The 15838-nt window shown below is 50.0% G+C and overlaps 1 protein-coding gene across 3 annotated transcripts in view; it reads left to right on the top strand.

Annotated features, from left to right (window-relative positions):
- The window catches only part of DGLUCY (D-glutamate cyclase), a 75488-nt gene extending 61234 nt beyond the window's left edge, over positions 1-14254 (top strand). For all 3 annotated transcript variants that reach the window (XM_032344666.1, XM_032344667.1, XM_032344668.1), the window contains 3 exons: positions 785-904; positions 5650-5801; positions 10584-14254. In XM_032344666.1, coding sequence (XP_032200557.1) covers positions 785-904; positions 5650-5801; positions 10584-10733 — 422 coding nt within the window. In that variant the 3' untranslated portion in view covers positions 10734-14254. The remainder of the gene's footprint in view (positions 1-784; positions 905-5649; positions 5802-10583) is intronic.
- Positions 14255-15838: the final 1584 nt, after the last annotated feature.

Here is a 15838-nt window from a genome sequence, read left to right as displayed (position 1 = left end):
CGAGACGGCAGCAGGTTGCGGGGTTGGTTACATTATTTTCACCGTGTGCCGTGAGGTGGGAACCCTGGTTTTTATTTTTATCCAATCCCTATCTTCAACACCATTCACCAAAGAGTTAAATAATTTTGAACACTGATTTATTGTAGCATGTTTGTTCTAGCATTTATTACACGAATTAACAAACCCTTGGATGCCTCTTCCGCCTTTAGATGGGGTCTCTTTCACCAGCCAACCAGCTCCCCCTGTGGTACATAGTCCTGATTCAGCTACTTCCCAGGGCACTGGGCACCCCTCTAGCATAGACGAAGATGAATTGACACACCTGTATTTCATCCTCTTTCACCAGAAACCTTTAAAGCAAATGGCAGAATTGAGCTTAACCATCTCTACCTGTTCACCACCACACAGATGGGGCTCATGACCTTGTAGCCCATCCCTGAACAGGAGCCACTCAAAAGTTGAGGAAAGCCACACCTGCTTCTCCCATGGGCCTGGTAGCACCACCATAGGGGTCCCTATCTGTGACTAGGGAGTGAGACTCAGTAGGGGACATGGCCGCATGCTGGTGAATTCCAAACTTCAACTCACTTTTACCTAAAGAAGCCTCTAGAAGACCTGAAGGAGAAGTACATCTCCTGGTTGTCTGAAAATAGACCCCGAGCCCATCCTTTTCCCCTTCCTGAGGCAACACAGCACATGCGAAGGGGCTCCCCTGCCCCCAAACCGTCCTCCCCAATTCTGTCGGATCCTGTACATGGACTGACTTGGTTCTTCTTCCCTTTAGGGATTGGTGATGGGGGCAATGAGCTTGGGATGGGCAAAGTCAAGGAGGCTGTGAAGAGACACATACGAAATGGGGATGTGATCGCCTGTGACGTGGAGGCTGACTTTGCCATCATCACTGGTGAGTGCTCAGATGGTGGGCCAGTCAGGCCCGGCTCCCCAGGAGGAGGGACCTGGAGGCTTGGAGCCTGTCCAGCCAGAAGCTCCCCTCCCCCGAGAGTGGAGTCTCCAGGGTGCCAGGTCAAGATGAGGACCTGGTTCTCAGCCTTAGGCCTTTCATTCAGTCATCCAACAAACATTGGTCCTGGAGTTAGTGTGGCAAGGGTCGGGCTCCACAGGGCTCTTGCTCTAGTGGGGGCAGATGGACAAGGAGCCCTAAGAAAGAAATACACCAGCTCATGCTAAGTAGTACGAGATGCTACAGGGAGATGAAAGACAGGGCCGGCAGGCCACTTTAGATCAGTGGTCAGGGAAGACCTCTCTGAAGAGGAGTCAACCATGCTTTCCTCTGTGCCTCCTGCATGGTGGAAGGGAGGTGAACAATCTGGTAAATGTTCCGAGGGGGCAAAATTCTTCCCACCTCTCTTCAGACTTACCTCTGCCCCAGGCTGCCCTGTCCCTCCCTTTCCCATCAGGACCGACCTTGCCCATGTCCAGGTCCTAAAGGTCCTAAAGGAACCCATCTCTCCTCCCTTGACTGCACCACAAGTTTCAGGACTTTTGACAGATACCCAAGAAAGGCTCTCCCATTTCATCCTCAAAACAGAGCCTGGAGAGGAGTAGAAATCTCTGAGGGAATTAGTACCAGGATAGGAAAACCTGCAACTGATGGATGGCTGGAGATTCAGTGTGGACAGGTCTAAGAGTTCAAAACTCCATGGGGCCCTGGTCACAAGGGATCCCCACTTTTGTGACTTTTGCCCCATTAGTTTGACCTGGTCCACACCATGGATATCAGAGAAAAATCCCCTTGTGCTTTTGGAGGTAAAGGGAAAAAGCCATTTTGAAATATATCAGAGATCTCCGGTTTTTTTTTTTTTTAAGATTTTATTTTTTTATTTGAGAGAGAGAGAGAGAGAGCGAGTGAGCAGGTGTGCACAACAGGGGAGAAGGACGAGGGAGAAGCAGACTCCCCACTGAGCAGGGAGCCCCATGCAGGGCTTGATCGCAGGACCCTGAGATCATGAGTTGAGCCAAAGGCAGACATTCAACCCACTGAGCCACCCAGGCGCCCCCAGAGCACTCCATTCATAACCAGGCCCACCCTCAGGAGAAACTGTTTTACCTGAGCCTAGCGGGCTCGGGTTTTATCGGATCCCAACCTACCTGGGGGGAAAGGAAACACCCACAAGTAGTCAACATGAAACAACAGATGGTCATATAAGCAGAGACATGGAAATTCTGAGAAAAAATGAAAAAGAAATGCCAGAAATCAAAAACGCTGCAACAGAAGTGATGAATGCTCTGGCTGGGCCCACTAGCAGGCTGGACACAGCTGAGAAAAGTCACCTGTGACCTTGAACATTCAACAATAGGAACTTCTAAAACTAGAAAGCCAAGAGAAAAAGACTGGATGAGACAGAATAGAATATCCAAGCATTGTGGAACAATGACAAACATCCATGTAATGGGAATATCAGAAGGAGAAGAAAGACAGAAAGGAAGAGAAGCAATATTTTGAGCCTCTGCCTTCAGCTCAGGTCAGGATCTCAGGGTCCTGGGATCGAGCCTTGCATCAGGCTCTCTGCTCAGCAGGGAGCCTGCTTCCCCCTCCTCTCTGCCTGCCTCTCTGTCTACTTGAAATTTCTCTCCTTGTCAAGTAAATAAATAAAATCTTTTATTAAAAAATAAATAAATAGGGGCACCTGGGTGGTTCAGTCGGTTGAGCCACTGCCTTCGGCTCAGGTCATGATCCCAGGGTCCTGGGATCGAGCCCCGCATCGGGCTCTCTGCTCAGCGGGGAGCCTGCTTCCTCCCCTCTCTCTGCCTGCCTCTCTGCCTACTTGTGATCTCTGTCTGTCAAATAAATAAATTTTAAAAATCTTTTAAATATAAATAAATAAATAAATAAATAAATAAATAAATAAAACAATAATGACTGAGATCCCCCCCACCCAGATTAATGTCAGACACTAAACCATAGATTCAGGAAGCTCAGAGATCACCAGCAGGGTAAACGAGGAGCTCAGGTAGGAATTACATCCAGCTTCTCCTCAGAAACCACACAGGCCATAGAGTAGCAGGACATATTGCAAGTGTTGGCAGAAAAAAAAAAAAAACCCCACTAACCTAGAATTCTGTGCCCTATGAAATTATCCTTCAAAAGTGAAAGAGAAAGAAAGAATTTCTCAAACAGGGCATCGTTTCTAGTAGATCTGCCTTGGAAGAAACGTAAAAAGAAATTTTCAGGGAGAAGGAAAACGGCATGCATAGGTCAGAAACTCAGATCTACACCAAGAAGAGCATTGGAGGATGCATAAGTGAAGGCAAAATCACTTTAATTTTTCTTGTTCTGAAATTGGTCTAACAGATAACACCTTATTCAAAACAATAATAGGAATGACTCATTCAATTACGTTCCCGTGTGTAAGTGAAGTGATTGACAGCAATCATTCAAGCAATGGGAAGGAAGAATGAGGAGTGTTTGCCCTAACTGTGAAATGGTTTGAAAGTGAGCTTGGATTTGTTGTAAAGGTATATTGCAAACTCTAGGGCAATCACTAAAAATAATTTTTTTAAAAAAGAGGTATTATGGATATGCTAAGAAAGGAGAGAAAATAGAATCCTATAACATCTTCACTTAAAACCACAACAGGCAGAAAAGGGGTGGAAGACAAAAACAGGGGTTAAAAAAAAAAAGAGCTAGAACAACAAACAAAAAATAGTAACCAATGTGGAAGATATTAATCCAGCCGTATCACTGATCACCTTACATGTCAGTGGTCTAACTACCCCCAGTTAAAAGGCAGAGATTGTCAGAGCAGATCAGAAAATAAGACTCAACTATAGTTGTAAGAAACCCACTTTAAATATAAAAACACACATAGATTAAAAGTGGATGGAGAGAGGAAAATCTACTGGGTGAACAATAACCAAAACAAAGCATTAGTCGCTATATTAATCTCAGACAGAGCAGACTTCAGAGCAGGGAAAGTTATCAGGATCAAAGTGGAGCAGTCCATGATGTAAAGGGGTCATACTCCAAGAAAATATAACAATTTTTTTGTTTGTTTGTTTTGGTTTTGGACATAACAATTCTTTTTTTCAAGTTTTATTTAAGTAATCTTTACACCCAGTGTTGGGATTTGAACTCACAACCCCAAGGTCAAGAGTCACAGGCTTTTCTGATGGAGCCATTCAGGTGCCCCAAAGACACAACAATTTTTTTAAGTTTTTATTTATTCATTTATTATTAGAGAGAGTGTGTGTGAGTGTGAGTGTGAGCCAGGGGAGGGGCAGAAGGGGAAGGAGAGAATCCCAAGCAGACTCCTCAGGGTTCAATCCCATGACCCCGAGACCACCACTCAAGCGGAAACCAAGAGTTGGACACCTGACCCGCTGAGCCACCCAGGCGCCCCAAGACATAAAATTCTTCATGCATATGCTCCTAACACAGAGTGTCAAATATGTGAGGCAAAAGCTAATAGAGACACCAAGAGAAATGGATGATTCTACTCTAAAATCTATGGAGACTTTATTAGCCTTCTGTCAGAAAGGGACAGATCCAGCAGGCAGAAAATGAGTAAGGGCATCGTTGAAATCGACAACACCATCTAACTAGCTGGAAATAATTGAGGGCTGCCTGGGTGGCTCAGTGGGTTAAACATCTGACTCTTGATTTTGGCTCAGGTCATGATCTCAGGGTCATGAGATCAGGCCCCATGTCAGGCTCCACACTAAGCGTGAAGCCTGCTTGAGATTGTTTCCCTCTCCTGCTGCCCCTCCCCCCAGAAGCCCCTCCCCTGTCTCGTTCTGATGTATGTCTTCTATTTATGTTCCACACTCTTTTGTACTCACTGCATATTGGGACTTTTTCCTACCTCCAGGGCCCCCACTCTCCACCCTTCCTCTGATAAATCCTGCCCAGCCTACAAGCCCCATATGAAATGACCCCTCTTCTTTGAACTTTTCCCAGACTAGGCGGGACAAGTGGTCCCTCCCGAGTGCTCCCATCACCCTCCGTGACCTCCTCCCTCGGTATGCGTCAGCTGGGTGCACAGGCCCTCTCTCCCCGGGTCCGGAGCTCCTCTTTCTTTCTTAGCTCTGACGCCCAGAGTCTAGCAGGTCCTTCATCCTTCTTCAGTTGAAGGGAGAACTCTGGCAGGTGTCAGGGAAGAGCCGGGGAGGTCGTCCCCGCGCTGGGGAATAGGCTCCTTGGGGCTGGCTCACAGAAAAGGAAGGCAGGTAGAAGCTAACCTAGGAACCCTCTTCGAGTACAGTCAGCCAGCTGCTCAGAGGACCGGCTTCTGCACAGCATCACGGACACAGGTCCGCCATGCAGGAGAGTTTCTTAATGTCAGAAGATCTGCAGCGGCTTCCTAGGGGGAGAGCCTGAAGCTTCTCGGCTGGTCGGTGGGTAATTGTAGGTAACCCAGGTGGTTTGGAGCAATGCCTCTCGACCTTTAACTTGAAGCAGCATCCCCTAGAGAACTGATTACTACTCCGTGTGCTCCCTGTCTTTCCTGCGGAGTTCCTCTGATGTAGGTCTGCTCTGGGACCCATGGATCCGTTTCTCACAAGTTCTCTGGTGCCGCGTGTGCCCCTGACCTTGGGGCCATTCTCTGAGGTGAGTTCTAGCTGCTGAGTGGCAGAGTGACGGACCCCATTGCATTTCCACTTCTATTGTAGAGTCTTTTTTTGTTCTAGGTGTTTCTAACTGGGGAGGCTATGCCTTGGCCTGTGCGCTGTACATCCTAAACTCATGTGAGGTCCACCGACATTACCTCAGGAAGGCAGTTGGGCCCTCCAGATCACCTGGGGAGCAGAATTGGACTCAAGCCCTTCCATCTGTTGCCAAGGTAACATACCAGATGGCCACATCCTGGCGTGATGAGCAGGCCTGTTCCCGGCTATAAGCTGAGGGTTCCAGGCTATAAGCTGAGGGTCCCAGGCTATAAACCAAGAGTTCCAGGCTATGAACAGAGGGTTCCAGGTTACAAGTCGAGGGTTCTGGCTTATAAACTGATGGCCAGCACCACTGCTGGAAGCACCACAGCACCACCACAGCTAGAAGCAGAATTTCCTCTATAGGGAAGCAGAATTTGCCACCCCACAATGTGGCTCTTTGACATGTGGATTATTTTAGGCTGATTATTTTTAAAAAACAGAAGGACTCCATGACTCCGCCATTCCCTCCTTGGGCCTCAGTTCCTGTGGCCGCATCTGCTGACTCTGATTCCAGGCTCAAACCCACCTCTTCATGCCCTGCTCCTCCCAGAGCCTGGAGCACCTTCTGCGGGAATTTTCCAGAGTAATTTGGATCTTGGGAATTTGGCACCAAAGCCCTGAGTTTATGTCGAAATTCCAGGCCTGAGGTGACTTCCCCTGAGAGCTGTAGCTTCTGCCTGAGCTTCCCCTTCACCTGACAGCAGGCAGCAGGCTGATAAGGCTGCAGAGCCTGAATCAGTGGAGGGAGCTGGGATGTGTGGCCTGGAAGGGGCAAGACTGGGGGGGCCTGAGGCCTCACACCTGAATGGTGTCCTGGGGGAGGGAGACAGACCGTGCCCTCGGCCACTTGAGAGAGACAAAAGCTGGCCAAGGGGCAGAGGTCGCAAGAGCGGACTATGGTTCACGGAAAGGAAGAGCTTGCCTTCTGCAGAGCTTCCCAGCCCTGTGAGGAGGAAGGCCCTGACAGGGGCCCAGTCAGGGTTGAGGTAAGGGTTCTTGTGCTAGGTCATTTTCCCAGTCTGGTCCCCCAGAGGTCTAGACTGCTAAAGGCAAGACCAGGAACTGAGTTTCTTGTGTCTGCTTTCCCAGCAACCAGCAGAGGGAAACACGGTGCTTGGTAAATTCTAGAGAATGAATGAATAAATGAACAAATGAACGTATGGATGGATGGATGGATGGATGGACGGACCGACAGATGCAGTGCCCTGTTAGGACAGCAGTTCCCCAACCTCAAAGGCATCTGAATGAGCTCAGGGTCATCTTAAACCCCAGAGTGCAAAACCCACCCAGGCTTCCTGGCTCAGTTGGCCTGAAGTAGGCCAGACAAGCAACCTATCTGACACATTCTGGGTGACCACACTCGGACACCCTGGATTCGACGGTTGGTCTGGGGAGACGGGAATGCAGTCTAAGGGCAGGAGGGTTCCCGAGCGTTGAGCCTGGACATAACAGCTCAGGTGGGGAGAGAAATTGTGATGAGTGCCCAGGCGGCCCGTGGCTGAGGCCCAGAGCCCCTCACTGCTGAGAAACATGAGCTTCCAGAACCTGGTGTCTCCCTCTGTTTCTCTCTTTCTGCCACCTGCCAACCCATTTCTCCCTAAAATCTCTCTGGGTTGATATTGTGCCCACTTTACAGATGAGGAAGCTGGGATTCCCACAGGGGAGGTGGCTTGCCCCACACACACAGCTGAGATGGGGAGCTGGGACCCGAGTCTGGATCTCTCTGACTCCATTCTCTGGGCTCATTCCAAGGCTCAGAAGTTTCCCAGTTCCTGGTAATGCCACGGTGCCACATGGTGGGGGTGTGGGGGTGGGAGGATAGAGCTGCTGAAGGATATTTTCAAGGGAAATGGCCTGCCCCAGTGGTGCCCAGAGGGCCTTGGGTACTTTCTTTGCATTTCCTGGATCTGAACTGGAAAAAAAGCCTCAGGGGCCTGCCTCACGCGTGATTCCTGATTCACACAGACACAAAAGAATGAACCCAGCCAGGAAAATTCATACAACCCAAACACTTACCCTCCAGGGATGGAAAATACTCCCTTTGGGTTTCTACACTGTTCTTCATAAATACATTAATAATGTATCACCCTTAGGAGGAAAATAAAAGGGAACATTTTCAAAACAAAAGTACAAACACATGTGTGTTGAGCCCCTCCTCTGGGCCAGGCCAGCTTTGCTCTGGGAGAAAATGGAGGGTCGGACACAGCCCCTGGGCAGGGAACTCGGGATCCATTGCGGGCGGATGGAGGGTAGAAGGATAGAAGTGTACAGGGCTATGGGGACAGAGCACAGGCCCTTAGCTCATTCAGAGAGCTCAAGAAAGGCTGCCTGGAGGAGGTGGCACTGAGCTGGGTCTTGGAGAGTGAGTAGGCTCTAAGTAACCAGGTAGGAGAGGGTGGGAAGGGCCTTCCAGGCAGCAAGACCCACAAGACAAAGGTGCCAGGGGCATGAAGCAATGCCGTGTACAGGAGAAAGAACTGGAATCATCACAGCGGAGCTCTGTAGGTCGCTCCCTGCGCATCCCTGAGTCATCAAGGAGTGCTGGGCAGAGCTGGGGCCTGAGCGGGCAGTGCAGCCGGATTGGCTAGGGCGTGAGGGATGCCCTTCATCTTGGCAGTGTGAGTTGCTTGTCAGCGGGGCCTTCTGTATCAGGGGTCTGACCTGATCGTGACCGTGTCGGGTGTGGGCACCGTGCGGAGGAGCCCAGGGAAGGCGGCCGCCACCATCTAGGGCACACCATGCCCGCTCTGGTCTTTCGCTGTGCCCGGGAGGTTTTATCTGAGGGCATGTCTCAGACCTTGTCAGGAGCTACAAGCTGACTGATGGCAACTTATAGGAGGGACTACGGATGGATGGATGGATGGACAGATGGATAACGCAGATAATGGAGAAGGCAGGAATGTGGCTTCATCCTGGGCTCCTGTTCTCTTCCAGCACTCCCAACCCACTCCATTTCTCTTGCTAGCTTTGAAACACTGAGTTACATGGAATAGAGAAGTGCTTCAACCATAAGTGGACAGCAGGTGGATTTTTCCGTATGTACACATCCACGCAGCCATGGCCAATGTCATGGCACAGAACAGTTCTAACTTTCTGAGGTGGTTCAGCGATGCCTGGAAATTTGCCGGCTGTCCCTGCTGGTCCAGCTGTTCCTGTGGCTCTTCCTAGAGGCTGAGTGCCAGCCCGTTCCTAAGCTGATGATGGCTCACATGCACCCTGACGCCCCCAAGGACCCTCCCTGGGGCCCAGAAGGATGGGAATGGTGCCAGCAGGCAGTGTGTGGGAGGAAATGCACCCCCCCACTCCCAGATCCTAGAAGCACTCCCCCATAAAGAGAGGATATGACCCAATGGGGAGAGAAATGGAAGAATAAAACCCAAACAAAGGGCAGGAAATGGCATTCTGGGCCAGGCAGCCTCTGGGAAGGGGCTGGAGGACAAAGAGATGCCAGGAAATGCCCTTGGGTGTCCCTCCCAGGGCAGAATGGAAATGCAGGCTCTCAGGCCAGCGGAGAGGAGAGCCATTCCCAGGCGACCTTTGCCAGCTCATTCTCCATTGTTTGGACAAGTTTGCAGTGAGTGCTCCTCAAGCACCTCTGGCTTGGCTCATCCCTGCTCTTTTATCACCTGTGGTCCTAGATGCCCCCCCTCCAGAAAGCCTTTCCTGAACCAGTCTGATAATGGGGGTTGGATGCCCCTGCCCTGTGCCGTGATCTCCACGGACCATTCCTGCCTGATCAGTCATCTGGACTGTGCACCCCCCAGAGCAGGGACCGTGTCCCATTCACCTCTGTATCCCCTGGTTCAAGGCGTGGCAGGTAGCAGGCAAGACAGCTTTGACTTTGATGGGGGTGGGATCACTGAGCAAGTGCCTGAGAAGAGCGCTTCTCAGAGACTCTCTGCTGGAGAGTCTTGGTCCCCTCCACCCATCCCCCTCCTCTGCTGGGGGAGGAGGAGGGAGAGGATGGGCTGGACTTCTGCCCCTCGGGTACCATCCTCCTTGTGTCTTCACTTTAGACCCACCTTTCTCAGGGTGACCAGAACCTTCTAACCAGAGGGAGACGCATGGAGGGCAAGTAGGCAAGTAGTTGTTTGGGACCTTACTTTCGGAGGAAGTGAGGAGGAGAATTGAATCACTTTAAAAAAAAAAAAAAATTCAGCAAGTACGGCAAAGGTAAAAAAGCTCTGGGTTAAAGGCCAGGGGACCCAACCATGTCAATAATAATTTACCTGATTTCATGAGCACCTACTGTGTGCCAAGAACCACACTAAGTGCTTTACTTGCATGAGCTCATTTAATCCTTACAACAACCCACTCAGGAGACATTATTACTATTATTATCATTAACATCCCCATTATACAGATGAGGACACTGAGGCACGGAGAGGCCAGGGAAGACCCAGGTCAGACCTGTCTGATCCCAAACCCTGCCTGCCGGCCCCAGGATCAGGCTGCATTTCCTGCAGGGCCCCGCTCCCTCCAGCTGCTCCCCCATCCGCACTGGAGAATGCTGAGGGAGATGGGACGTGGCCCACACCAGCAGATGATCAGAGCCAAGCAGGGGCTGGTTTGCAGGAAGTAGCCCACACTGTACCCACAGAAGTGAATCTTCCATGTTTTTAACAAACGCTAAATGCAATTTTCCCTAATAACCACATTTAGTTACATGACTGTAACTCCCAGAAGAACACCCCAGATTCCTCCAAGTGGCTGCTTCTGAGGAGGGGCTTGGGGCAGTTGGGGCGTGATGTAGGACACCTAATCTTCACGATGAGTCTCTCAGTGGCATCCGTATGGTTAAGTGAAATTTTATTTTTCAAAAAGAGACCACACCAAGTCAAAAGCTCTCCCTCCCCTTGTAAATGCATCCCCCTCGCTCCACCACTTCTGTCTCTGCCCTCATTTTTTTCCAGGAAGAGAAGATGTTGGGCATCCTGGTGCGGCACAAGGTCCGGAGTGGAGTGTCGGGGGTCGTGGGCATGGAGGTGGACGGGCTGCCCTTCCACGGCACCCACGCCCAGATGATCCAGAAGCTGGTGGATGTCACCACAGTGTGTATGTGACTGTGCCTGTGGCCCACGTACCGGATGGTCATGCCTGGACATGAGAATGTGTTACCCAAGGGTCCCAGCTTCTTTCCACGACAGCCTTGCACATGAACCCTGGCTCTGGGTGAGCCCTGCCCAGGATCCTACATGACCACTGCCTGGGACAGGGTGGTGCGGATGATACGGACCCAAGGAGAACCGTTCTTTGGGGTTTCCGGTTTTTTTCTTTTCTTCCTGAGTGCGTGGAGGCATTGATTTCAACCCTCCTCCCCCTGGGCACCCAGGTGGTCTGCTCTGAGAGTCTTCTGATCAGTCACGTATGGGGACACCAGCAAAAATATTCCTTGCCAGGCAGACACAAGAGTAGGCATGACCGGGACCGTGAATAATCCCACAGGCTGATTAAGAAATTTACAAATAATTTACAAATACGTAGTGCCTATTTACGAAGCTCTGGGACTTTATCACCAGTACCAAAATATTTATACCTTTGAAATGCTTTCTTATTCAAACAATGTTTTGTTTATGTGGTCCTTCAAACCTGACGTTTCTCGCCATCACCTCCTGTCTGCCCCCCGCCTCTCTTTACCCCCACGGGTCCTGGCATTCCCCACCCACCCTCCCCGCAGAGCCTGGCTCTTCTCCCACTCCTTCCCCATATGCTCAGCCCCAGCCGGGAGCCAGAGGCTTTGGCCTTCCCACAGAGGAGGGCAGGCACCCTCCTGAGCTGGGGGCTGCGTCGGGATGGTGTTGGGCTCAGGTGCCTCATGGGATCCTTCTAGACAACTGTAGTCAGCTCGCCTACATCTCATTCACCATCTCGCACTGCATATTTCCCAAGAAAATTAGAAGTAGAATCACTGACCACATCCCACTGCAGTCCCGTATTGATCGGGGACAGTACCTCGTGCTGGCTCACGGCTGAGTGATGGCTGACTCATCCAGATGGTGGAGTCTGGCTTCCCGGCCATAGCCCCAGATGCTTACTGGGGCTGCTTCATTTTATTTCCTTAAACGCGTCTACTCCAGTTTTTTAAGGGGCCTTAGCTGTAAAGCGTGGAACACATGCTACCCCAAATTGTCTACCCAGCTGTAGAAGTTAAAGCCTGGGTTTACAGTAAGCAATCTGGGATTCACTTCCAGCATGCCCTACACCAGGGCATGGCCAAGAGCCCCTGGCTGGAAGCAGGTGGGGTGGGGACCATCTAGACCTCCCCTTGTCCTTTTGGCCAAGTGTCCCCACCTACAGGTCTGTGCTTCTGCTGGTGTGAGCTCAGGGCGGATGTGCTCATTTAATGAGCTCACGCTTCCGCCACCTACAGTTTCTCACAGCTCGCCGAGTCCCTCCCAGACCCAGGCTTCATGGGCCGGGGGTCCTCCAGGGACAGTTTTGGTCCTGATTTGCGATGGCAGAGCTCCATGTCAGGCAGGCCTCTGAGAGCATCCCCTGGCATTTTTGAAGTCTCGATGGCTAGGAGAAAGAAAAACCCCACTTCAGTAAAGCTGCCATCACTCTTCTGATTCATATTTTGGAGAAAGACACTAATGGGCCTTTGGTTTTACAATAGTAATAAGAGAGTTCTGTTCTGACGTGGAGCGGTTTAAGGCAGGACCATGTAATAGATTAACTGCACTGTGGCCAGAAGTTTATGTTTGGGAAAGAGGCTGAGACCCAGGTGGAGCCCAGCGAAGGCTGAGAGTGGGGGGTCCTTGCTCTGGAGTGAGGCACCCAGAGGCCCCCCTGCGGGGACAATGGGGCTCAGGTGCAAGAGCGAGCCAGGAGTATACCCCTTAGCTGGGCCCAGCCCAGGGACCACCAGAACTCTGAGCTCCAGGATTCTGTTTTCATGTGTTTCTGTCCCACAGTAGAGATTCCTGGTCAGGCCTTTAGTAAAGTTTTGTTCAAATATGTCTCATCTTGGCCATGTTTTGATAAAGAGCCTGTGTCTATGTCTGGGGTAGCATGATGAGCATGGCTCTGACCTTGGGGAAGCCAGTTACAGCAGGACAAGAGTGACCCACAAGAAGTGGTGGGGCAGCTCAGGGGAAGAGATGGGTTAGGGCATCCAGTAGATTGGATTTGTGGGGCAGGTGAACATCTCTGGTCATTTCCAGGAATTTAGGGGTCTCCTGGCAAGCAGGGTCTAGGGTGCTCTTTGGGTGTTCAAGGGCAGGCTGGAGATGTTGGGCATATGAAGGAGCACATACCCTGTAGACTCTGCAGGAGGTGAGACTCAAAGGCAAGCAAGCCAGCTAATGGGGTCAGGGTTCCTTAGCCCCCTGCTGTCCTCTGGTCCAATGTTGTCCCATTGCTCATCTGGGCAAGACATTCCTCTGAATTCATTTCCTGCCCCTCTTTGCCCAGACCCTGCTGATGGCCAGCGCCCCCTCAGTCCAGCCCTCTACATTGTGCTACTTCCTACCTGTTCCATGTAGGTCCCTCTGCCCCTCAATGAAGTCTGTCTCAGAAGATCCTTGCTCCAGGCAGGATGGAGAAGATATGGCTTAACAGCAGTTCCCATAAACTCAACATATGTCAGTCATGATGATTTGTTTGCCAGAAAAATTAATGTGTCAACAGAAGCACAGGGAGGTAAATGGTCCCTTTCTCCTCAGTACACATCAGACAGGCTTAATTTCACTTCAGATCCAAGCATCACATTTGAAGGTGTGAGTTTTGTTCAGGTGAGGTATACGAAGATGAGAGCTTAAAACCTGTTGAGTGGAGGGAGGTGGCTTAAAGAGCTGTCTGTCTGAGACTGGGCTGGATGCTCACCGCTTCTGCTTCCTCTTCCTGCATACATAGGAAAACTACCTTTCCCAGCCTTCCTTGTACTTGGGTTGGGCCATGTGACTGGATTCTGGCCAATGGACTGTGAGTAGTAGATATCAACCACTTCCAGACTTGGCCACAAATGCGCAGAGAGATTTTGTTGCTTCCCTACCCTTTGTGGATGGAAGAAGACACCAAGATGTTGGAACATCTTGACAAAAGGATACTGAATCACACCCATCACTTGGATAAAGACTTGCCAGAATTGGCAGCCTCTCATTGGACTTTGCATGAACAGGAGACCAACTTTTCTTGTTTTAAGGCACTGTGATTTGGGGGGCTATATTTGTTACTATAGTATAATGCAGCTTTGTCTAATTCAAATGTAGAGAGTTTAATACTGAGAAGTGGGGTAAGAAAACTGTCTTTAGATGCTAGTACCTGAAGGACCATGTGCCCCAGAGGCACAGTTCATGTGCTCTAAGGCCAGTGGGGAAAGTGATCTACCTTGGCTCCTTCGGAGTTAAGATTTTCTCCCCAACCTTGGAATGACTTATCTTGGTTAGTAGCAAATTGGTGTCATTAGTGGAATTTGTTCAGAAACTGGACCATCTTTGGGGGGAGAGGATATGTCTGGGAAAATTCAGTGGAGAGGAAATTGGATATCATGACCTCTATGGTACATTCCAGCCCTGCTATCTAATGTCTAATCTAACAGTGTCCCGATAGTTGTTGAATTAAAGCAGATGGAATTGAAATCCTACCATTTCTCCTGATCATTGGGTACCATTGTGACCTGAGGGTGATTGTCATCAAAGGCCATTGTTTTGCTAGATGAGTTCCAGGCATGGAGGCTATAGGATCACCAGCTTCAAGAAGCAGGTTTTTGAGAAAAGCACTGAACCAAGCAGACCACCTTCTGGCTCTCTTGGTTATACCGTCAGAGGAAAGCAGCAGATGGGGATGTATTCCGTGCTGAAGATTTCTCCCACTCTTGTCTGGCCAACCCACAGACCAGTGTATATAAACAGGAAGATGAGCCTCATCTTGCTAAGCAACACTGGTGAATGAGAAAGGAATCTATAATCACTCTGTCACCTTCTGTCTAAACCAGATGAGCCTTTTCCTCCATCCATTCTCTCAGGAGAGAAAGGAGTCTTAATCCCCAATGATGTCCTCACTTAATCTGTTTGGAAGAAGGATCAGTTCTTGCAGAATCCTCCAGGACTCCAGGAATCTGACCCAGGAAAGGATTAAGTAACCAAAACCAAATTTATGTTTTAATATGATGCAGCTGATCTTGAGCAATAAACATGTAGCCTGTCACTGTTGAGAAAAAGCTAAAACCTAAAAGGGCTGGTCAACAAATGTGAGCCTCGCCAAACAAAGCTTAAGTGGTGAGGACACCCACTAGAGATGACTCAACAGGTCTTTCTACTTTGGCTGTCTTTCATTAATGAAGAGGGTGGTCTGTCTGATCAAGCCTGTCCTCACTGTGGGTAAAAGCCACCTAGAGGGCAGAAGGGGTTATGTGTCCAAGGACAGAGTGATAGTCTCCAAATCACAGGGTCAGACTCTGTCCTCAAAGGGGAGGGGGCCAAATTAAGTCCCAGAGTGGATTTGCAACAATGTGCTAAAGAGTTGAAGACACTTTGTGACTCTCAAGAAGAGGGAGAGTAGACCCAACTTCACTTGAAGGTTCCATCTTTGTGGGTCACTGCTGGATAGCCAAGGGCAAATACCCTAATTTCTCTGAGTTTTCTCTAAGAAATCCGATCCCTGAAACTTCCTGACTCTGCTGGATATTTCAAGAACCCTCTAGGTTCCCCCTGGTATCAAAACACCCTTTTTCCCCCTAAGGACTGCAGCACACTCCAGCTGTGGCTGGCTACTTTGCTTTATTTGCAGACTCAAGTTTGCTACATAAATCCAGTGCACAGTCCAACACGCACATACTTGGCATAAAAGAGAGGACAATACAAAAATACAACTCTTGATAGTAAAAGGAACCACCGTCAGCTCACCCCAGTCCATCCAGTGGGAATGCCCATGTTTAAGGTCAAAATAGGAGGAAATTTGGGATGAGGGGGCATGGAGGCCTCAACCAGTGCCACTGCCCCAGTAAGATTCTGGGGTGAGACTAGGTAGACTTTTCTTGGCAGGATGGTCACTTCTGCCACCTTCATATCTGGTCATTTCTTCCTTCAGGAAGGGAAGAGAAGCTCCCCAGGTTATGGGAGGCCCTCCCTAAGGAGCTACAGTAGGGCTACCTAGTCAAAGCCAATGTCACTTCCAGCACGGGGCCTCTGCCTCTGGGTAGCCCTGATTGGAGGGTAAGAGAATCAGG

The sequence above is a fragment of the Mustela erminea genome, chromosome 5, assembly GCF_009829155.1.
Source record: "Mustela erminea isolate mMusErm1 chromosome 5, mMusErm1.Pri, whole genome shotgun sequence".
NCBI classification, from domain to species: domain Eukaryota; kingdom Metazoa; phylum Chordata; class Mammalia; order Carnivora; family Mustelidae; genus Mustela; species Mustela erminea.
Note: the sequence above shows the minus strand (reverse complement) of the source record. Positions and strands in the feature narration are given on the sequence as shown.